At 57.5% G+C, this 22848-nt stretch overlaps 1 protein-coding gene across 1 annotated transcript; it reads right to left on the bottom strand.

The window, feature by feature from the left end:
* Positions 1-2636: 2636 nt before the first annotated feature.
* On the bottom strand, positions 2637-22599 carry SARS2 (seryl-tRNA synthetase 2, mitochondrial). Its single transcript, XM_077840687.1, has 16 exons — positions 22336-22599; positions 21144-21239; positions 19683-19712; positions 18128-18268; positions 16512-16566; positions 15500-15563; positions 11441-11546; positions 10615-10662; positions 9793-9901; positions 7868-7913; positions 7078-7165; positions 6364-6476; positions 6025-6118; positions 5464-5556; positions 4965-5030; positions 2637-4130 (listed from the first exon to the last, which is right to left on the bottom strand). Exons 1-16 carry the CDS (start codon positions 22597-22599, stop codon positions 4014-4016), a joined length of 1530 nt encoding a protein of 509 aa, XP_077696813.1. The 3' UTR covers positions 2637-4013.
* Positions 22600-22848: the final 249 nt, after the last annotated feature.

Here is a 22848-nt window from a genome sequence, read left to right on the forward strand (position 1 = left end):
ACCCTCTTCTTTTTGATTCCAAAGCCGGGGCCAGATCCCCCCGGCCCCGGCCAGAATCGGTGTCACTCCGTTGCAGCCAATGGGGCCAGATCTGTAGCAGGTGTAAACCGGCGTCACTCCGTTGCCCTGATTCTAAATGAGCCTCATTGATTTAAAGCTCCAGGTCCGTTTCAGTCTGAAGTCAGTCAAAGGTGATTCTCAGCTAGCTGCCTGCTCCCGGTGCTCTCAAGCACCCGGGGGGCGGGGAGGGGGAGAATGGTGCCAGGGCTTAGCTATGGCGAGCAAAGGAGTCAGGCGGATGCCAGGACCCGGGCCAGAACCATGCAATGGTCCTGGCCATCAATCCAGAGTGACTCCGTAATAAAGTACATTACAATCAGCATCACAAGTTCTAAGGCTGTATGGATAAGGATCATTCCTCCAGCATTAGAATGCAGCCACCTCTGGGTGGAAGTGTGGCAGCTGCTCCTATGGGGATCATTCACCCAGGGCCCAGGTGCAGCTGGCTTGTGGGGACAGCTACTCAATAACTCAGAGCAACGCTACGCAACTGCTTTCATCCAGGGCCTAATGCCACCTCTTATGGACATTGGTGGGAGAAACTGAGGCCTGTGATGATGGCCATCACTTGTGGAAAGTGCTGCGGGGGATGCAGGAGGGTGAGCCACAAGCCGTCATCGCTGACCCCAGCGGGGCTCTAGGGGCCGGCTCTCCCCTCGCAGTCACCGCTGACCCCAGCGGGGCTCTAGTGGGCGCTCTCCCCTCGCAGTCACCGCTGACCCCAGCAGGGCCTCTAGGGGGCGCTCTCCCCTCGCAGTCACCGCTGACCCCAGCGGGGCACTAGGGGGCGCTCTCCCCTCACAGTCACCGCTGACCCCAGCGGGGCCTCTAGGGGGCGCTCTCCCCTCGCAATCACCGCTGACCCCAGCGGGGCCTCTAGGGGGCGCTCTCCCCTCACAGTCACCGCTGACCCCAGCAGGGCCTCTAGGGGGCGCTCTCCCCTCACAGTCACCGCTGACCCCAGCGGGGCCTCTAGGGGGCGCTCTCCCCTCACAGTCACCGCTGACCCCAGTGCAGTGGGAGGTTCAGTAGTGGGCGCTCCTCCTCTGCAATCAGTGCTGATTAGCCCTGAGCAAATGACTGGCTGTTTTGGGACCCCCCCCCAAAATCAGGTAGGTTCGAGCCATAATGCAAAAAATAAAATTAAATTAAAATAACTGTTTGTTCATTGGATCGAACCCGGCCTTCAAACCAAAACACAGCTTTTCAATGGTTTCATTCAGAAATTTAGCTAATTAGACATTAAAAAAAACCCCATTTTTTCAGCCAAAACTATTTGCCAAATTCCACCCAAATGCACGAACAGTTTCGGTGCCCTGAAAAATGCTCTTTTGGGGGGGTGACTTTACTCTTTGCAAAGAAAAAAAAAAGAAGATCCGGCTCTCGTGCTGCCCTCAAAGCGAGGGGGCACGGTGCTGCGGGGGCAACTCCGGAGGGGGTGCTCTCCCCTCAGACGCAGCCGCCCGGGGCATCGCGAGCCCTCGCCCTGCAGCCGAGTTTGAAGCAGTGGGCGCCCGGCCCTAGCTCCCGGCGAGCGCTGATAAATGCCGTGCCCCTCACTATTGATCAGCGCAGCCAGGAACGGGCAGCTGTTCTGTGCTTGCCTTTGCAGGCCCCTCTTTGTGGCAGAGCAATTGTCAGGCTGAGCCAGGCACAAAGGGTTGCACCCTGTTCCCTTCGCAGGAGCAAAGCAGCCCCAGGGAGGACGCAGGAGGAACTGAATCAAATCAGCCGGCATGGCAAATTTCTAAGCAATAAAAAGCCCCGGGGGGGAGCAGCAGGTTTTCACGTAAACCTGGACTACTTGCCCCTCTCTGACGCTGGCTGGCAAGGGCAGAGGTGATGGACAAAACAGCTTTGTCCTACCACGTCTCTGGGATCCCAACTTGGCTACCGCCAACCCAATCGCACCGGGGCCTGTCGTTCTTTGAGCAGCCGGCATTGCTCAGCTGCTGCGTTCCGCACCAGAAGCGGGTGCATCTCAGCCCAGGGGGAGCGATCCCCGTATAAACAGCTGCCATCTTTCCACCCCAGAAGTGGCAGCATTTCAGTGCTGGGGGAGGATCCCTGGATAGACAACTGTGGACTGCCAACTTGGGGTTGGAAGGATTTCACTGGTGGGGAGCAATCCCCATATAAACAGCTGCCACCTTCCACCCCAGAGGTCGCTGCATCTCAGTGCTGGGTAAACTGTCCATCTATAAGCAGCTGTCACACCCCGCCTCAGAGACGGCTGCCTCTCAGTGGCGGACAGCAGTTCTGTACAATCACGAAGGGTCAGATCCTGCCCCGAAGGCAGGGAAACCACTGGCCAGGGGAGCTGTTCCAGTACCCTGCACCCTGTCCTGCAGGCGTCGCTCTCCTCCGTGGAATAACTGCTGGAGTACAGAGGAGCAGGGGTGCAGGAGCATTGGCTATTCCGTTCCCTGGTGACTCTGGACCACAGTAGCAATTAAGATCAATTTGCCACAGTCAATTGGTGCCTCCCCCTCCAACGCAGCAGGACTGGAGATCTCAAAGCACCAGGGCAAAGGGAATTCCCTGAGGCAGGAGGGTTTTCCCAACTGCACGACACCCGACAGGGCTGATCCAAAGCACACAGAGGTCAATGGAGATGCTGGGTCAGGTCCTTCCAGACCAACTTCCCCTCCACTCTGCCCAGGAAAGGCTCAGCCGAGGATCCACAAAGACAGAAGGGGAGGGGTGACCCCATTCCACACAGTGGGAAACAAAGTGATTTGTTCCAAGGTCCTGAGTCAGTGGTGGAGCTGGGAGAGAACCCAGGAGTCCTGACTCCCAACCCCCCTTGCTGTAACCCACTGGACCCTGCTCCTCCCGAACCAGTTTGTGTTTTAAGCAATGACCTTGAGAACAGAAGAACCTTTTCCAATTGCAGATTTAATGGGTGGCACAATCTCGTTGCCTTGATTGGCAGCTCCAGGAACCCCATGCCTCACTTTGGCAGCTGCCCCACTCAGGTATCTCTCTCCCCCTCTCAGCCCCTTGGCTGGGATCCTGCCCACCTGCAGTCAGTCCAGCGACCGATCAGGGAGCCTGGATCTCCCTTTCCTTCCCCATAGCATGGGCAGCTGCAAGGGCGAACCTCCCCACCCCACACACTGCCCCCCTGCTTGGTTGCCAGAGCCCCGGGGGACCTTGGCTACGGCTGAGGGGGAAGTACAGTCTCCATGGCCTGTTCTGCCTCTCCACTGAGGCTGCCGGTGAGAATTGGTGCCGATCCTACTCTGTGCGAAGCGGCTCCACCAGGGAACCGGGCTTAGACCTGGCAAAACTCATTTCACTTCAGGGTCTCCAAATGGCTGGCCGACGGGAACAGGCTGCAGCCAGCGCCGGCCCGAGTCAGATGAGAACCGGCAGCCCGCAGGGAGAAAAGCTCTCGATCTCATCAGCAATCAGCTCCGCCGGTCGTGGCTGGTACCGGCAGGGAGGTTGCGGAGCAGGACACGGAGAGGGAATTGTTCAGGGCGTGAATGAATCTAGCCATGGCGGCAGCATGCCCCCGCAAAGGCCTCTAAGCCAGATCTCTCCTCCTCCTCGCCAGGGGTTACTGATGGAGGAACCCAGGAGTCCTGGGGAGAACACAGCTTCCTGCCTCTTGCCAGTGCTGGGGTCTGGCTCCAGGCAGCTCAATCCAGTGCCGGAAGGATCTTGGGGTTTCTGAAGCACCTCAGACCCCATCCACATCGGCCCCATCCAGGTGCCACAGACCAACTCGAGGGGGCAGGAGAAGGGACGGGTCACAAGCCACTGAGAATAACCTGGGTGTGGCTCAGAGCCGGAAAACAAGCCAGGAAAGGCCCCTCCGAATGCTGCCGGGGTGTGCGCGTGTCTCGTCTGCGTCCGGCTGGGCTGGCTGGCGGGGTCGGGGTCGGGCGGGGGGAAGTGGGATCCCCGACAGCTGGTCCCTGTTACGGCTGCTCCCGGTGGGCGGCTCAGCAGCGTTTGGGCTGGTTGGGCCCGATGTATTTCAAGGGGGCGTAGCTGGGTTTGACGATGATTTCCGCACCCAGGAACGGCTGGAGGATCGCGGGGACTCGGACGCTGCCGTCCTGGGGGGAGGAACGGAGCAGGGGGTGGTTAAGACGCAGCACGGGGGGGGGGGGAATCCACCCCCCCATGGCTAAACAACAGCAGGGACTGTAGACGTTACCCGCTAGCTCCCACCTGGAGCCCACTCCACCATCCTGGCTCCGGGCCTGTCTGCCTGGGCAGAAGGATGCTCCCTGCTCCCCAAAAAACTTGGATCTTGTGGGGGGGGAGGGAATCTGGAATGGGGCCCACACTGCTGAGCCATCCCCTATTTTCTGCGCTGCTCCCCAGCTGACGGAGAGAAGGGGGGCAGGGAGGAATTTCCCCCCAGCTTGGCAGGGACATGGGGATTTCCCCGCCACACCCACTTTCCTCCGTAGCCAGGGGTGCAGGATCATCTGGGGAGATCTCCCCCCATCGATTCCCTGCAAGTGCAGGGGCATTGGGGGCCCCTTGCTCTCGGAGACAAATGCCCTGACTTGCCTCATGCTGCGAGCGCACTCCAGCCATCGGCGGGTGCTACTTTACGGCCCGTGCTGTGCGGGAGGTTGCACCGGATGAGCTAACGGCCCCATCTGGCCTGAAACGGGAACCGGGAAAGTGCCTTCTAAATTCGACCCTAGCCTGGCTCCGGTTCAGTGGGGGAACCTCCCCACTTCTCTACTCCCGGCTGGGGCAGAGAATCCAGGCTGCCACAACTCTGCCCTCTCCCCCAGGGCCGTGTGGCCGGCCCCCCTCCGCCGTGCTGGTCGTCAGTGGGGGCAGCTGTCCCCAGCGCCAGCAGGCGCCAAGCCCAGGAGCCGAACGCAGGGCACACGGGTACAGATGTCCCCCGCGGCGGGACGGGAGCGCACCTTGAGCTGGTTGGACTCCAGCAGAGCGATCAGCACCCGTGGGACAGCGCAGGCCGTTCCGTTGACCTGGGGGAGAAGAACAGCGTAAATGACGGGGGGGGATTTAATCCCCCCTGCCCCACAGCCGCTCACCAGCCGGTGACCTGCATCTGCCAGCCTCCCGAGCAGCTCCGGGACCTGTAGCCATGAAGTTTGCTCGCCCCCACGGCGGATGAATTTATTAACATACAACTTTCCCCCTGCACGATCCAACCTGACAGACAAAGGGACCCCTCCCTCCCCCAGTACTGAGCCGTAGCCCCCTCTGGGGTGGGGCGTGGGGACGGTTTCTACAGGGACCCCTCGCCCAGCACTGGGATGCAGCACCCAGGCTCTGTTAGGTCTCCCACCCAAGTCCAGCTAGATCTGACGCTCCTGTGAAATCGCCTGAGAAACGCCCCTCGCTCCTTTTGGGGGGCGTGCGGGTGTTCCCCATCTCCCCGCCACCCCGGGCGCTCACCGTATGTGCGTAGCGGAGCTGCCCCGTCTGGTCGCAGTACATGATGTTCAGACGCCGGCTCTGGTAGTCAGTGCAGTTGGAGGCGCTGGAGATCTGGGGAAGCGAGGAGGGGGCCGTGTGGCGGGAGGTGGCTTGGGGGACGGCAGTCACGTGACGCAGAAAGCAGCCACATGACCCGCCAAGGGCATTAGGTTGTCCCCACATCCAGACCAGTTCCCTCCCCCCACACCTCCCCAGGGACAGACCAGTGGGCCTGGTGCAGCCACACCACTCCCCACAAATGGACTCTCCCCCCCCCATCAGTACATTTACATTAGGGGTGTGTGTGAGATTGTATATCTCCTTCCTGACCCCTCACATGCCTATCCACCCCCACACCCTGAAGCATGCGGGTGGACAGCCATTGTGGTTGGGATCCTAACCTAAGGGAGCCAAGGCACATGGGGCAGCAGCAGATATCAGCCAGGGCTGCCCCCTTTGCCCCAGATCCCCTGGACAAGCTGCTCCCTTGGTGCCTGGATTTCCCCCACCCCCAGCACCGCTCCAGCTGGCGGTTCTCACCTCGCCATACTTGCCCCTGCCAGGCATCCAGGCTTCGATGTCATATTTCCGGTAGGCGGGCAGCCCGAGCTCCTGGGTGGGCATATCCAGGACCCTGCCGCAGAGAGATCGATCAGGCAGGTGGCGGGAGGTACGGACCAATCCCACCACTCCGGGCACCCGGTCCGAAGCAGGGCTGGGGCTGCTGGGGCTGTTTTCCCCAGCCGAGCTGGGAAAGCGGCCCTGAGCCGCCAAGGAGGGCAGAAGGGTAACCCTTGCGGGGGTGCTCCCCACCCCCACCTCATAGCTCCCCTTTTGACAAGGGCCTGCAGAACTCCCAGCCTCCCTTTCCCCGCTCACTTGTAGTGCAGCCCCAGCTCGGAGAAGATCTCCTTCTGCAGGGCGAGGAACTCCTCCAGCAGGGCGGCGCTCTCCTCCCCGCTCTCCGCCGCCGTCACCCCGAACATCTCCACCTGTGGGGGGGGAGGGGGGAGAGAAACTGGTGCATCAGGCAGGAGGAGCTGCTGCCACCCCGTGTGGAACCGGGTGCTGCTCCTCGCGCCATCCCACGGGCCTTTTATTCGGGAGGGCTCCCAGGCCCCCCTCCCTCGACCTGCACTGACCCTGTCCCCCAGGGCTGGGATCTTGGAATGCCACCCTGTTGTCAATGCCCTGTGACAGGACCCTCCTGACCCGAAGATGCCAGGCTGGTGGGAGCGGTTGGCCCAGAGGGTGTCGGTTCTGATCCAGCCCCGGGGAGGAGGCGCTGGCAGTCCGCTCCCCCATCGGGTCAGCGGTTAGGGTAAGAGAGAGGATCTCAGTCCAGGTCCCAGGTGCCAATGCAGATAAGCCCCCTTGGCCAGTAGCTGGAGCAACCCAGAGCGGGATCCTGTATGGAAACTAAGCGCCTCTCTGCTCACCCTTCCTCAGCAAAGGGAAGGTGGCCCTGCCTCTTGCAGAGGGGTCTAGTGGTTAGAGCAGGGGGCTAGGAGTCAGGACTCCTGGGTTCTAATCTCCCATTCCCCCTTGCCCCCCAGTTCCTGCTTTCCCCAAGAGAATGAATGGCACCCCTACCTTGGTGAACTGATGGACTCTGTACAACCCCCAGGGCTCCTTGCCAGTGTCTGTCTCGGTTCTGTAGCATGTGCTGGAACACACAGTTCTGGCAAAGGGGAAAGGGACAGGACAGGCCATGAAATTAAACCCATTGTTCCAGCCCTCTCCGGGGCTGGGTGGGGGAAAAGAACCCCCACAGCTGCCATGGGGGTGAGCATCATTAACTCCATTGGACAGAGTGGGGAAACTGAGGCACTGAAGTACAGACTTTTCCCTATTCGACTCCGAGCCAGGAACAGAACCCTGAGGTCTCGGGGCAGGCTTGGGAGTGAAGGAGGTTGGGAGTCAGGATTCCTGGATGCTATTTCGGGCTCTGGGAGGGGAGTGGTGTCTAGTGGTTAAAGTGCAGAGGGGGAGGAGGTGTTGTGGGTGTTAGGATTCCTGGGTTCTATCCCCGCCCCACCTTGTGAAATACAACAAGAATTTACTTTGCACAGCGTCCCCAAACCCCTGGCAGGGAATAAATGACACCGGAGGGACAGAGAAACCAAGTCTGCTGAGGGAGGAAATGAGGGAGGGATGCGATTCCAGATGAGACAGAGAACTGTCAGGGTGGGAGAAATACGGGGCAAGTGCCCAGGACGGCGAGCGCTGCGGGGGGAGAAGGCTCTTGCACTGAGCACCGTGGGATTGCACGGAGGGGCCAGTCAAAGGGCCGGAGCTGGGATGGGAGCAGAGAGAGACAGATCAAGAAGGAAGATGACGATTGTGAAAAACAAACCATGTGAGGCAAGGGGAAGGTTATTACCTGACAGGCATGTCCTCCAAATTCACAGCATGATCCATGAAGTAGCCTGGAAAAAGGGGGAGGAGGGTTTCAGTAAGGGGCACAGAAGAGGGTGATGGGGTGGCCCCCTCCTTGTGCCGGGCACGCTAAGCCCTTCTCCTGGGTACAGCAGCAACAAGACCAAGGCCCCTGAGCTGCTGGATTCTCTCGGTGGACGGCCGGAGAAAGCAGGGAATAGACAGAGCCCACACTATCAGCTGTAGGGAGATCTTCCTGGGCTGGCTAGCGACCGCACTGCTGGCTCAGCGGAGGAGAGAAAACATGTTCCCTGCAGGATCTAAAGCCAACGAAGGAGTTGGGGGGAGGGGGGCCGTTAATGAACCCCCCCCCGCCACCCCGAAACAATGAACTACCACCACCATGGGGACCAGGCTGCTCAACCTGGCTCAAAGGCCCTGGCACACGATGCACTTGGAACAGCACAAAGCGCCCGCCCTGACATAGGGCAGAGGGTCCCTCATGCTCCAGCCCAGAGACAGGCCCTGCTGGGTGCCTGGAGGTCTTCGAGACCTGCCAGCTGGAAGACGGGTGAGCACCTGTGGTTCCTGGTTTGGGGTTTTTTTCCCCAGATCTGTTCTCTCTGGAGCGCTTTTGTTCTGAATAAATAGGCCGCGACTGGTCGCTGGCTAACTCTCAGCACAGCGGCAGAGAACAGACTGGTGGGGGCAGAGCTGCTGGCGGATACGGGGCAGCCTGAGAATTAAGGCTACGCCGGAGCTTGGGGTGCAATTCCCAGCAGGGACAGAGGTACCCGACTCCGTAATACTCAGGCCGTTCACCGTCGACTGGAGAAAACCGACCGGATTGGCGGAAGACACAAGCCTACGGCACACTGGAGGAACCAGGCACAGAAACGGGACGGCGTTCGTCCGCCAGCCACCGTGTGAGTCCCGGCCTCGAGACAACCGAAGGCAGCGGTCGGGTGGACTGGCAGCGGCCACCTGCTATTCCCCTGGCTGCACCAGAGCGCTGAAAACCCAGAGGGGCTCGGAGACGCCTGGAAGAAAGCCACACAGCGTGGGCAGGGCCACTCGGTGTCTAAGTGCTCTGTTGGAGACGTACCCGGGCTCGCTCCGGTCGAGTGAGCGTGCAATCAAGGGCAGCCGCGGCGGAGTCAGGGCTAGTCTGAGGAGGTGCCTGGGGTCTCGCAGGGGAGGGGTCACACCGCTATTCTTTGCCGGCTAGCTCTGTCCGAAGTGGGAATTACAGCTCCCAGCTCCAGGGTAGACGAACTCAAAGCCCCCCGCCAGGAGGAAGAGGATGGTGGGATCCTGCCCTGACGAAGGTACCGGCTGGAGGCCTGAGATCTAAGCGGGGAGGTGCACTGGGATCCAAGAAGGGGCCGGTTAAAACTAAAATGTCCTTTTTAGGGCCCCTGAAGCAATCCCAGCTGGCAGAGTTCCTAGCTCCCGGAGCGTTTGAGGAGCTCGGGAAAGAAGCTGCTTAATCCAGTTTCTAAGGGCCTGGCGTCAGAGCCTCCAAACTTACAACTGAAAAACCGATTTTCCCAGGCCTAGGTCTGGTCTCTTCTCCCTTTGGCTCAGCTTCCTTTCCCTGTTTACACACAGCCCCAGTGCAGGGCAGGGTGCGCCGTGATTGCTCCCGGCTGCCAGTTCCAGCCGGTCCCTTAAAGGGGTAATATGCCCCGCCACCGGTGTAGGGTCGGAGGTGCAGCGAATGCAGGAAGCGTAAATGATCAGACATCAGCCCAGTGGCCTAGCGCTCCCTGGGGCTCAGGGATCAGACCAACCTCATCTCACATTGACCTGGGCCCTTCCATCCCGTCCCCACCACCGCTGCTGAAATGCGGCCACCTCTGGGGCACAGCGTTTCAGTGTCGCACCAGGAAGCCGAGGACGGACATGGCCCGCCGGTTCCTGCCTCACCTGCGATGCCGACCTCGGAGGTGCCAGCCAGGCACAGGTCCTCGAAGCGGGTCGGGTCGATGTTGTACACCGGGGACGGGACGGCGTTGGGCTGCATGCCACAGCCTTCCTGAAGGGCAGAGGTTGCAGAGCCCTGGTTATTTCCACGGTGTCCAGCTCCCCAGCAGAGCAACCCACCCCTGCCAGGGCTCCCCCAGTCCTGGGTGGCCACCCTGTCGGCTCACCCAGAATCGCGCCTGCCCTCCCTCCCTCCCAAATTCGAGGTTCCGAGAGGTGGCCAGACACTCTGCACGGCTGATGGACCCATGGCCCTGCTACCAGTGGGAGAAATGGAGAGTGAGGGAGACCGCAAGGGGCCTGGAGCAGGGTGGGCAGACCCCCGGGGAGCACCAGTAACAGGGGGAGGAGCAAGCTGGTGGAGAATGCACGACCCTGGGAATACAGGGCTTGGGGGAAGTCGGGCCAGCTGCCACTCTCAGTGTAGAGCTGGGGGACAGGGTGGATGCCTGGGAGCAGAGAGAGACCTGGGAGCCAGCAGAGCTGGGGTGGAATGGGCACCCGGGAATTGGCACTGCTGGGAATGCAGAGGCAGGAGCCAGCATCACTGGGATCCCAGAGCTGGGGGCTGGGGGGATCAAGTTGTAACAGGAACACTGGGATAGAGGAGTCAGGGGCCAGCACTGGGAACACGGCACCAACACAGCCGGCCTCTGGGAGACCCTACTGTCAAGGCCAGCAGAGAACAGGGGGGTGGGGGGGGGGTCAGAAACGTCCGTGTTCCTGGGCAGGGAGGGGCCAGGGCTCCGTCCCCAGGACACTTACAAACACGGCTCCTCGCAGCAGGTCTGGAACGGCCATCGGAATGAAGCCCTAGGCAGGGAGAGAGAAAGGAGAAGATCCTACAGGCCAGCGGACCCAGGGCGACTGTCCCTTCTCCCAGCATGCCCCGCAGGGACCCCGGGGACGGGGGGAGGAGGCAGGGGAGATTGGGCTCCGTGACCCCATTCAGCCTCTGCGGAGGCTGCCGACCAGGGGGTTGAATTCTGGGGGCGGTTTGGCGCTGCGGACAGCGGGGGCTGGCCTGAGACCGACCAAATGTCCTGACACAGGGTCTATCCGAGGACGCCGGTGGGGCATGGAGCCTCAAAATCCTATTAATGAACTGAATCCTGACGCCCCCTCAAACACGTGCGAGTCAATGGCACTGTCTGGAACAGAACCTAGGAGTCTTGACGACGACTCCCCCTTCCCCCGCCTTTTCCCGGGGCTCTATCCACTGGACACCACTCCCCTCCCAAGCCCGGAAATAGAACCCAGCAGTCTGAGCTCCTGATCCCACCCTCCCCTTCCACAGCTGGGAGCAGGAACCAGGAGTCCTGGCTCTCTGCTCTAACCACTAGATTCCACTCCCACCCTCCCCAAGCCCAGAAATAGAGCCCAGGAGCCCAACCTCCCTGCTCTAAGCCCTAGACCCCACTCCCCTTCCAGAGCTGGGAACAGAACCTCTGACTTCCAGCCCCTCCCCATTCCAGCCACCAGACCCCACCCCGCTCCCCAAGCTGGGGAGCGAGCCCAGACGCCTCGCACCCTGCTCCAACCACTAGATCGGGCTGCCCCCAGGCCACACGGCAAACCCGGCTGGAAGTACCTGTTTCACCAACTTGCTGACGGTGAACTGCACCAGGGCATGCTGGAGCATGGCTCCAGCCCCACGGAGATAATAGGAGCGGTGGCCTGAGATGTGAGAGAGACGCCTGCATGGGGAGAGAAAGGAAGAGAGACCATGTCAAGCCACTTCCACTGGGCAACATAACACAGGGAGCAACTGCCTGCTCCCGGAAACATGGCGCAGCCCTAACCTGGAGCCCAGCTCTGCTGTTGACTCCCTGTGCGATCACGGCCAAGTCGCTTAGCCTCTCCGTGCCCCAGTTTCCCCAGCTGTATAACAGCACCGCCCTACCTCACAGGGCAGGTGGTGGGGAGCTTCAGCTTGTCAGTCACCATTGGGGTCACGGAGCCCAATCTGCCCTGCCCTCCCCCCCGCGGGGTCCCTGCAGGGCATGCTGGGAGAAGGGGCAGTTCAGAGAAAGATTAAAGGATTGCAAAACCTGCCTTATAGCGAGAGATTCAAACTACATAGCTTAACAAGGAGACGTTTAAGGGGCAGCTTGGCCCCAGGCTATAAGTACCTCCATGGGGAACAACTATTTAATAACGGGCTCTTAGCCACTGGAGCAATTGACCAAGCGTCGTGGAGCATTCTCCATCACAGACAAAGTTTAAATCAAGAGTTTTGCTACAAGTTCTGCTTTGGGGCAGTTCTCTGGCCTGGGATATACAGGAGGTCAGACCAGACGATCACGGTGGTCCCTTCTGGAGAGGAATCTGTGACGATCCAAGGATGGTGGGCGAAGGAGTTGAGACGGAAACAGCTATTGTCCCATTTAATGGACAAAGGGGCCAGATTCGTCTCTGGAGTAATTCCACTCACTCCCGCCTTCCTGGAGCCACGGGAGCATCTTGAAGAGGGAGAGAAATTGGCCAAGCCCCGTGACACCCGTGCAGACGCCGAGGGAGAAGAGACTTTTTCCATGACGGTCCATCGCTCTCACCCCAGGGCAGTGGGGGAGTCAGGGGAGGCGTGCCTGATGTCGGAAAGTGCCCGAGGCCCACAGCCGAACAACAGGGAGGAGAAAGGGCAACCCATGCAACATTTATGGCCCCTCCATTCTGCAGGAGGCTGGGGGCATCAGCAATCAGCTAATGGGCCCAGAGAGAGCAACAGCTGATCTGGAACTCAGGACCCCCGAGGCATCCAGACACAGCAGGTGGCTGATCACTTTAGTGCGGTCGGATGCCCTAACTACAAGATCAACATGCCTATCGGAGGGTGCCCCTTTGATGTGGTTAGAGTGGGGGCAGGGGGCATCAGGACTCCTGGGTTTTATTCTCTGTCCAACCTCTGAATCCCTCAGGCAGCTCAGTTAAGTCACTGCCTTGCTCTGTGCCTCAGTTTCCCCACCTGGGAAGTGGAGAGAATAAGATGTCCCAGCCTCTCAAGGGTGGGTTTTTTAGAAGGGCTGATTCAGGGTGGTGAAGCTCAAGATCTTTGCCATTTCACAGAGAGGAGAAAACTGAGAGAGAGAGAGAGGGGTGAAGGGACTTGCCCCCAATAGAACCCAGGAATCCTGACTACCAGACCCCCCCCGGTTCTAACCACTAGACCCCACTCCCCTCCCAGACCGGGGATAGAACCCAGAGTCCCGATTCTCAGCTCCTGCTGCTCTAACCACTAGACACCACTCCCCTCCCAGAGCCGGGGATAGAACCCAGAGTCCCGATTCCCAGCTCCTGCTGCTCTAACCACTAGACACCACTCCCCTCCCAGAGCCGGGAATAGAACCCAGGAGTCCTGACTCAGGCCCCCTTTGCTCTAATCACTAGACCCCACTTCCTCTTTGTAATTCAGACCTAGGATCTTCCATGAAGGTGTCCAGTGGGACCCGTCTCCCCATGTCAGCTGGCAGCTGCGTGCTCCAGCCTAGCCAGAGCAGATCACACTGTTAACTACCAAAAAAGCCAGAGGTAGGTTCCCAAGAACCAGTGTCTGACAGCTGCCATTTTGGGAGACATCCCAAGGGGACTGAACCAAACACCTGGAGAGCTGAAATCACAAGCTGCTAGGAGCCAGGCCCCCGAATCTGGCTCTTAACAGACCCGCATCCCCTGCGGACATGAGCCATGTAACACACATGGCCCAGCACGTGGCACTTGGCCATTAAAGCACCAGATCCGCAACTGGTTTAAGCTGCCAGAGCTCCACTGAACTCAGCAACGCTTCATCCGTTTGTAGCTGGCCGAGGACGTGGGTCGTTGACAACGGCTGTTTCTCTTCCAACCCAGCGGCCTCCCGAGGTCTGTGGCGTTCTGCCTCGACAGCAGGCAGTTGCTCCCCCAGCAACCATCTGCCACCCTGCCAGAGAGAGTTTATGGCTCTCCCTGCACAGAGCGCAAAAGATGCAAGGCAGATTTGCCTGATGGTGGATGGGCAGGCGACATTTACGAGGGATCGGCGGCTTCGGGGGGGCCACCTAGTCTCGGCTGTTTTAAAGAGACAAGCCCTTCGACTCAAACAAGCCCCAATCTGGGCTACAGGCCAGACTATCTGACATCCTGCCTGGACTAAGGTTCTGCTCTCTTCTTCCCCAGGACTTCCCAGGTAGACAGCATCCCCAGGGCCCGATTTTCACAGGTGCTCAGCACCCACAACTCTGAGGTCAACCGCTCAGCGCCAGTCGAAGTCCAGCCCCCGGCCAATCGATCCTCAGCTCCCCCCGATTAGATGTATTATAGGAGCCCCACTGAAACCAGGGCCCTGCAGAGGCAGTCCCTGCCCCAAGGAGCTCACAGGCTGAGGTCAGGGTTGGGAGGGGAAACTGAGGCATGGAGAAGGCACATGACTCGCCCAAGGTTACTCAGCATGTCAGTGGCAGAGACCGGAATAGAACCCAGGTGTCTGGATTCCCATGCCTCAGTCCTTAGGCCACAGCGCCTTCCTTTTGTTACTTCACCCTGCAGGAGACTTGAGCTCGTTCCTTACCCGGAGCTATCCAGAGCCTCCATCACCCCAAAGGACACAAGAACCAAGCAAGTTGCAGCCACGGCTGTGAAACTGACTTCCTGGGCTGCTTGTGAACAGCTACCCCTCACTCTCCCATCTGTGCATCCGGCCCTCTCCCTTCCAATCTGCTGCGAGCAACATGCAGAAAATTTCAACCTCACAACCATCCACAGTTCAGGAGAGCAGACAGCCCCCTCCGCATCCCCTGGGGGTCCCCCAAGGGCAGGCTCAGGGGCCAGCTGCCTCATCGATGGGATAGCAAAATGCAGTCTCCCAGTCTGGAGTGGTCTCTCCAAACCTGACCCTCTGCCAGAGGCAGGAAGGTATAAACGTGGGGGGGTAGGGGGGGCAGCTAGCAAGTCACGGCCCTTTAGGCTCCAAGGGTCTGATGCTCAGATATATTCGGGACCCTTCGGCAGTGTAAAGGGATCCCACGGTGGGTGGAGATGGCCCCCCAAGAAGCCACCCTGCGCAGCAGTCTCTGCAGCTGGTGTGCAAGTGGCAAAGGGCCCGGCCTGCAGCACAGGGAGTGGATCGGGGACATGGCCGGAGCGCACTGTGCTGTGGCTATTCTCTGCCCCCCGCGGCCCATGGGTTAGAGCGGCCCTGAAGCTTTGCACCTGATTTCCAGTCTATTTGTCCAGCTTCAACTTTCAACCAAGGGATCTTGTCAGGCCTTCGTCAGCTAGACTGAAGACCCCTCTCTCGTCACGTTGCTGCTCTCCACCTACGTACCTAGAGACTGGGATCAAGTCTCTCCTTTACCTTCTCTTCGTTAAGCTAAAGCAGCGTTTGGGCTCTTTGAGTCTACGGCAGGTTTTCTAACCCTCTGATAATTCTCGCGGCTCTTCTCTGGCCCCTCTCCCATTTACCAACATCCCTCGTGAATTGTGGGCCCCAGTCCTGGACACGGGATTCCAGCAGCGGTCGTACCACCCAATTTAGCATTTAACGTGGAGGGCTCAGAGCCGGGTGGATTAAGCCTACGTATCAGGCAGGCCTTGGTATCAGATTTCAACCCAAAGTTCAGTGTAATGTAGCTCTAAAAACAAACCCTCCCCCCTCCACTCGCCCCCACCATCTTACCTTTGTCTGACGATAGCCAGGTCTTCCCCAATTTCCAGGTGCCCCTTCACTTTGAAATCAAAAGCTAAAATGAAGGGGAGGGGAAACAAAGGGTTAAAGTCACAACGGGGTCCCAGGAGACGCATCACAGCTGTAGGGGACTCTTCCCCCACTAACTCAGTGGACACAGTACTCGGCAGGTGCATCTACTGTGCAGGATCCAGTGAGCAGAAAGCACTTGGCAGTCGGGCAAACCACCCAGGAGATTGGGCAAGCGTTAGTCTCTGCTACAGCTGCGGAAACTGAGGCACAGAGCAGGGAAGTAACTTGCTCAAAGTCACAAAGGGAGCCAGTAACAGAGCTGGGAAGACACGGTCAAAGTTATTTAGTTTCTGAACTGCAGGACAGGACCCAGGAGTCCTGACACCCAATCGTCCTCTGCTCTAACCCTTTAAATCCGACTCCCCTCCCACAGCTGGGGACAAAATCCAGGAGTCTTGTCTCCCAGCCCTGTTCTGCTCTAACCACTAGACTCCACTCTCCTCCCAGAGCCTGGGATGGAACCCAGGAGTTCTGACACCCAGACAGCTAATGTTTGAGTGACCATGCACTCCAACTATCAGCATTCTCCTCTCACAGGGATGATGTATGACTGCTCTCATCCTATGTCTTAATATTTGGTGTCTTCCCCCCCTTCCCCTGCCCCCGCAAACACACATACTGCTGCCAAAGACCTGCAGAACCCCACTAAGCCAGCTACTAGGGCCCCATCCCCAGGCTCTCTCTGCCTGTAAGCTGCTGCTCCCAGAGTTCCCTGGGGCTCACGGGGACAAAGCCGGTCTTTCCCCTTCTCCCCAGCAGATGTTCCCATCTCCAAGGCAGATTTGGAGAAGGTAGGTCACAACCAAGGCTAACCGAGGGCCAGATGGATGGGATCAGGAACGCCAGCTGTAGATGGGCTTTGCAGCCAGCCCATGTGACCCTTCCCCACATACAGGGTCCGAAACCCACCCCCCGAGAATCCGTTTCCTACCTGGTTTCTCTCCCACGACCTCCACCACCCTCGCTTGGCTCTCATCTCCAATGGGCTGGAGGAAGGAAAGATCAAAGGTCGTGTGGGACCACCACAAAGATTCAAGAGAGGCATGGGGAACGCACTCCAAAACCAAACCGGATGAGCCCCATAATTACATGGATCTCTCTCTCTCTTTGACCCGGCCTTGGGACGCAGCACTACCTAGGGGCTAACTGAATTCCAGGACACTGGAAAGGGCACGTTCGACCCAAAGTCCCACAATTCCAAGGGCAGCGTGAGAAAAATCCCGCAATGCAGAGTGCGAAGCAGGGGAACACTGCATGCTGGGATGCTTACCCAGAATGCAGCGCGCCTATTCACAATCTGCAGGGGAAGCAGCTCTAGCCAGTTTAGCAAGGCGGTGTGGGTTCACTGCTTTGGGCCAGTTATACCTGTATTATCAGAGCCAAGACGGCCTTTCCACAAGAGGCAAGCCCTAAGCATGGTTCTCTAAGACCATCGGAATGGCCAGACCGGGTCAGACCGAGGGTCCATCTAGCCCAGTGTCCTGTCTCTGGCAGCGGCCAGTATCAGAGCTGCAGGGGGAGCGTACAGGGCAGGGCAATTCTGGAGAGATCGGCCCTGTCTTACCCTCCTGGCAGTAATCACACCCAGACTCCCTGATCTGCCTCTCCTATGTCCGTGGATGAGAAGCCGTTGGGTAAAGGTGGGGAGCCGGGCACAAATCAATACATCTAATGGGAGGGGAGCAAGGTCTAGCGGTTAGAGCTGCAGATACTCCACACCGTTAGGAAAAAAAAGAAAGAGTGAGGCCATGACATTGTAAGAACGGCTGTGTGCTATGCCGGGGCAACGCTCTCCTTACTGGGAGGATGGATGGAGAGAGAGAGAGAAGATAAATAAGATTTTAAGGCCAGAACAAGGGACCATTCGCTCATCTAGTCTGACCTCATGTAGAGCACCGGGTGGAGATTTTCACCCAGTCACCCCTGTATTGAGTCCAAGCACTTGTGGCTGGCTAACACGTCTTCCTGAAAGGCATCCAGTTGAGATTTGAAGCCATCAAGAGCTGGTACTGACGGTTAATCACCCGCACTGTTTACCGGTGCCTTCTTTCTAACTGGACTTGGTCCAGCTTTAACATCCACCCATTGGTCCTAGTTCTGCCTTTCTCCGCTCGATTAAAGAATCTTCTCACACCTGGTCTGTTCTCCCTGGGAAGGTATTCATACACGGCGACCAAGTCACCTCTCCATCTTCTCTTTGAGACACTGAACAGACTGAGCTCCTTAAGTCTCTTCCTGTCAGGCGTTTCTTCCAGCCCTTGGGTCCCTTTCGTGGCTCTTCTCTACACCCTCCCTTGTACACGAGCAGCTGTTTAAGTCAAAGCTCAGGGACAGACTTGACTGAAATAAGGTGAAAGTTCCATATCAACATCTAAAACCCAGGTGACTGAATCCACATACACGAGAGGCACCTAGCTTTACCTGGATCTCTTCTGTATTCATAAGAGTTTCCTACCAACTCTAATGTTAAGCCTCCCACTGTCTTGAGTGACTATTGTGCACCCGTACAGCAACCCTCTGTCCCATGACCCAGCAGCCCCGCCTTACCACGTCAGGGTGGGTCCAGTTCGGCAGTTTCAGAGCCTTCAGATAGTACTTTTCATCCAGTTCCATCTCCTGCTGGTACAGGGAATTCAGCTGGTTACGTATTTCCCGACCTCGGTTCCGTAGCGCTTGGTAATCGGGAAGCTGTTTGGGGGAGCAGATGAGAACACAGCAAGGAGGAGCGAGTCTCAGCCAGATCCAGGATTAAAAAGGAGCCAGGTATATATCCAATGGCCGAGTTTTGTGGCACTCTTGGAGGTTCATTGCCCATATGCCCCAGAGTATTACAGGATCTTCCCAACAGCTTGTACCCTGCACTGTATTACAGCATTCATTTCCACTGCCTCTGTCAACCACGAACCTCAAAGCAGCATCAGCCCCTTCTAGAAATTTAGAAACTGGGCACAGAAAGGCAACCCGCCCAGCGTCACACAGCGGCAGACCTGGGAACTGAACTCGGACATCAGGCCAGCCAGTCCCTTGTTCTCACAAAACTAATCCAGGAGTCCCCTCTCGGAGCTGGGAACGGAAACATTCCACGGGACACCCATCACACGCTCTAACCGCCAGAGAGCCCCTCTTTTCTTTAAAGCCCTGAACATCAGGGATTTGAATGGCAGTAAAGCCTCGAGGTCACAATGAAGACCAGAGCCTCATTGCATTAGGACAGGAAAAAAGGAGACTGGTCATGCATCAGAGGGCTTAAAATCTAAAGACAGACAAAGGTGGGGTAAAAATAAAAGATGTGTTCTCTTCACGTGATAGCTGGAGAACTGCGGCTCAGGGTCACACATGAAGTCCAGTGCCCTAACCCCCATGCCCTGTCTTCCTCTCAAAGCCACCTGTCCACGCCTCATCCTGTTGCCCCAACCTCCATCCTTCCTAGTGAAGGAGGATTTCTAAGGAGCTCTCCATATGCTCCTGCCAGGGCTTGTAACGTATGAGGGCTTCTGTTAATAGCACATTCATGCTAAAAGCAGGGATGGCCCAAAACCAGCGGCCACAGATCAAACAGGCCCTGCGGAGTCCTAAACATGAAGCCTTCTAACACAGCTGACCACCTGCAGTTTTCTGTTGCACAGCTTCACTAGTACATATCTATTCAGGTAGCTAGCAAGAAATCCAACGATCCAAGTCAGTTTCTGGACTATTAGGGTGGCCATTTAGCTTCTGAACAGATTATCAAAGCAGATTTGGGTTGCTACAGTCTGATCAATTTCAAATTTTCAGGGTATATTTTAGGCATCAAGACGCAGAGCCCAGTTGATTTGCGAGAGAATCGGAAAACGGGATTTCAGTGCTCTAAGTGAGAGCAAAGTCAGAAACCCAGTGTGGCCGTTTGCTGCAGTGAGTTGGTGGATATCTCTCTGGCGCCCCCTGCTGCTCCTTACACATCACAGGCAACAGCTTAATATTCTGCTCTCCTTGGGCTTACAGCTCAGTCTACTTAAGGAATTAAGTGTGTGACCCTCTAGCATCGATCTGCAGAGGTCAAGTGTGCACTTAATGCTTCCTTGAGCTTTCACAGATTGTTACATTAGCAAAATCTGGCTCTTACCGACTGCAATGTGCTCTTGTCCTGGGTCTCCTGGGAGGAAAAAAAGAAAAACAGGAGGTAGTAAGAGTTATTTCCTTGCTGAAGGGTGTCCGGCCTAAAGAAAACAAAACCAGGGGCGCCTGGATTGTATGAAAGTAAGCAACCTCATAGCTCCCCAGCATCTGTTCTTTTAAGATGCTGAACAGAGCATCTGTGATGACGGAAAATTATACCAGCTGTTAGAAGCCACAAGCAGTAGGGGCTTTTAAACATGGAAATATTGTATTGCACACTGGGGCTGTTTGGAAATATAGAGGAAAAGGGGGCAGCCTGTGACCTAGCAGAAAATCTCACCCCAGGGCCCGGGAGTAATCTACACACTATGCACCTGATTCTCTGCTAACTTATCTCAATTTTACACCAGTGTAACTCCACCCACTTCCCTGGGGTCACTCCAGTTTTGCACTAGTATGAGGGGAGAATCAAACCCAAGGATTGCCAGCTGCTGGATTTTTCAAAGGCCCACAAGTGTGAAATGGATCCAAAAGCAGCACAAAACCCTTAGGGGTGGGGTTAGAGAACGGGGGGGGGGGAGAGGGTTCGTCAGTCATGCTCGGCAGGGGGCGAGGCAGAAGGGGGAAAAAACAGACAAAACATGCACAAACCGCCCATAAAGTTAAACAAAAAAACCCACAAGCAGCAAGTAGACTAAAGACACCTTGCTTAAAAGTCATCAAAGTCCAAAGTCACATATTTTGAGCTACCATGGCAACCCATGAGGTCATACAGCGACAGACTGAAAGATGCACCCACTGAAGTCAATGGTAGTTTTGCCAACAGGAGTTGAGCCCAGTTACAGTACTTTGCTTTCTGGTAAAAGGCACTTGACAGACTCTCTCTAATGGATACAGTTCATCCAGCACTAAAATGAAGCTGTTGTTGCTAGAGTGATCGGCAGCCAGGATTAGTGACGGGAGGGGGAAGAAGATCTGACCCCCTATGCTTAAGAAACGTGCCATATGGGAGTTTTAGTGTTCAGTTTCTGACGTTCTGGTCTCATCGGAAGAATCCACATAACATAAAATATGTAGAATTTGAATTAATGGGAAGGATAAAGGTTTGCATCAACTGCTGGATCCATGCTCTAGATCCAGAGAGTCTACAGGTTTCAAACCTGATGTTTGGTTCACTGTGCCATCCCCTCTGGCTACAGTAGAGGGGACTGGACTAGATGCCCTACAGAGGTCCCTTCCAGTTCTACATTTCTATGATTCTATGCACACAGTCACCTTTTCGAAAGGGCCTGAAGTCATTCACGGCCGAGGAGATGGCAGCTGAGGCAGATGAAGCCAGGATACAGTGAATAAGGTGTCTGTGCAATTTCCAGGGATGCCCCTCGGATAAGTTCTGGACTGTGACATCTGTGTGATGGTGGGTATTTTTATTTTGGGGAATAGGACAGGTGCTGCTGTGTAGACTCACCACGAGGTATTTCACTTGAACAGAGACTTCCTCTTTCTCAGTTTCAAGTTTTCCAATCTCTTCTTGCACATTCACCAGTCTCTTCCACGTGGAGAGCTGGTGGGGATGGAAAACAGCAGCATGAGTGCTCCGAGCTGGGGTTTCTCCAACAGTCGCTCCTCCGAACACTACAAAGCAGCAGGTATTTTCCACTCTGTAGATCATTTTCCCTTCTCGCTCTCCCAAACCCTCTCTGTCTTTCTTTCTTTCCCATATTCAAAGCATCACCTTTCCCCCTGAATCCAACTCTTCAACTTAACCTCCTAACCTTACGTCCTTCCCTCCCAAATCCACCTCCTCTTCCAGCTTCCCCTTACCCTGAGCTGTCTCCTTCACCACACAGAGGCAGCTGCAGCGCTGCTGGCAGAAATAGCAACAGGGAAATTTAGAAGGCTCTAATCAGCTTCAGGGCTGCTGTTCAGAGTCCTGTGAGCAGGGGTGACAGAGACCAAAATCAGGTCAGGATCACCCTGTTGCTTTTGCTTGGGGAAGTTGGATCCATCTTCTCCCTGTTAGCTGGCTGCTGATCTGAAAGATGGAGCCATCACACCCAGCAGGAGCCAGGGACAACGGCAGCACACAGGAAGGCAAGCCAGTACCCTCCACTTCAGCAACCCCCCACACCCCATTCTCTGTTATCCTTTCCCCAAAGGCCCCTCCCCAGTTCTCTAAGACCCACTTCATATCCCATAAACCCATCCATTGTAGACTCCCCCATCCCCATAAACCCCACCCAGTAGTCCCCGGCAACTCCTCTATAGTCCTCATGACGCTTCCCTATAAGTCCCTCCCCTTTAGCCCATCCCATCCCCATAAACCTCCCACTCCTCTATAGCCCCCATCCATCCTCCCCCATAGGCCCCACCCACTCTATAAATCCTTCTCATCAGCCCTATCCTATCCACTCTCCACAAGACCCTCCTCCCTCTAGCACCCACCCCAACCACCCATATCCCCTTCGCCAAGGCGCTCATTGTCCCTGCCCCCTCCCCTGCCCGAAGCCCCACCCACTTACCACTAAACCCCTCCCATGTCCACAAGTCCCACCCATTTCCGCGGGCTCATTGCACACACGCCCCGCCCCTTTCAGATAGGCCCCGCCCACTGCCCACAAGCCCCACCCCTTTCCCGCTAGGCCCCGCCCCTGACTCACGATCTCGCGCAGGTCCTGGGGCCCCAGCGGCCCCTTGCGGGTCTCCAGCTCCCGTTCCGCCTGCTCGGGCCGGGCGCTCAGCGCCGCCATGTCCAGGCGGGGCCGCGCGCTGTTCCCTTCCCGCACGTGCTCGTACAGCCGGCTCCGCCCCGCCGCCCCCTCGCTACTCCGCCGCCTCCCCGCCCCGGGCAGCCCCGGCCCCGGCAGCGCCCGCCACGCCCGGACCCGCCGCAGCGCCCGCCCCAGCGCCATGGGCGCCGCCATGTCTGCCGGTCATGTGACACGCTCGCCCCGCCCCCCTCCGGCCTCTCCCGCGCGCGCCGGCCAACCGCAGCGCGCCCCCAAGACGGGGCGGAAGGGCCAATCAGAACAAAGAACCTGCCCCTCGCCCGGGCTGGCCCCGCCCCTGGAGACTGGTCGCTAAGGAGGGACCCAGCTGGTTGCCATGGGGACGGGAGGGAGGGATGCTGAAGGAGCAGGAGCCCCCCCCCCCCCGGCCACCAGCCCTACCTC

This window comes from Eretmochelys imbricata, chromosome 23, assembly GCF_965152235.1.
Source record: "Eretmochelys imbricata isolate rEreImb1 chromosome 23, rEreImb1.hap1, whole genome shotgun sequence".
Classification (NCBI taxonomy): Eukaryota; Metazoa; Chordata; order Testudines; family Cheloniidae; genus Eretmochelys; species Eretmochelys imbricata.

Excerpts from the sequence above, each read along its gene's own strand:
- SARS2 (XM_077840687.1), bottom strand. The coding sequence starts at position 22,599 with ATGGCGGCGCCCATGGCGCTGGGGCGGGCGCTGCGGCGGGTCCGGGCG. Across the intron at positions 10,663-11,440 it reads TCAGCAAGTTGGTGAAACAG|GGCTTCATTCCGATGGCCGT; the intron begins GTACTTCCAGCC and ends CTCCCTGCCTAG. Across the intron at positions 6,119-6,363 it reads GAGCTGGGGCTGCACTACAA|GGTCCTGGATATGCCCACCC; the intron begins GTGAGCGGGGAA and ends TCTCTGCGGCAG.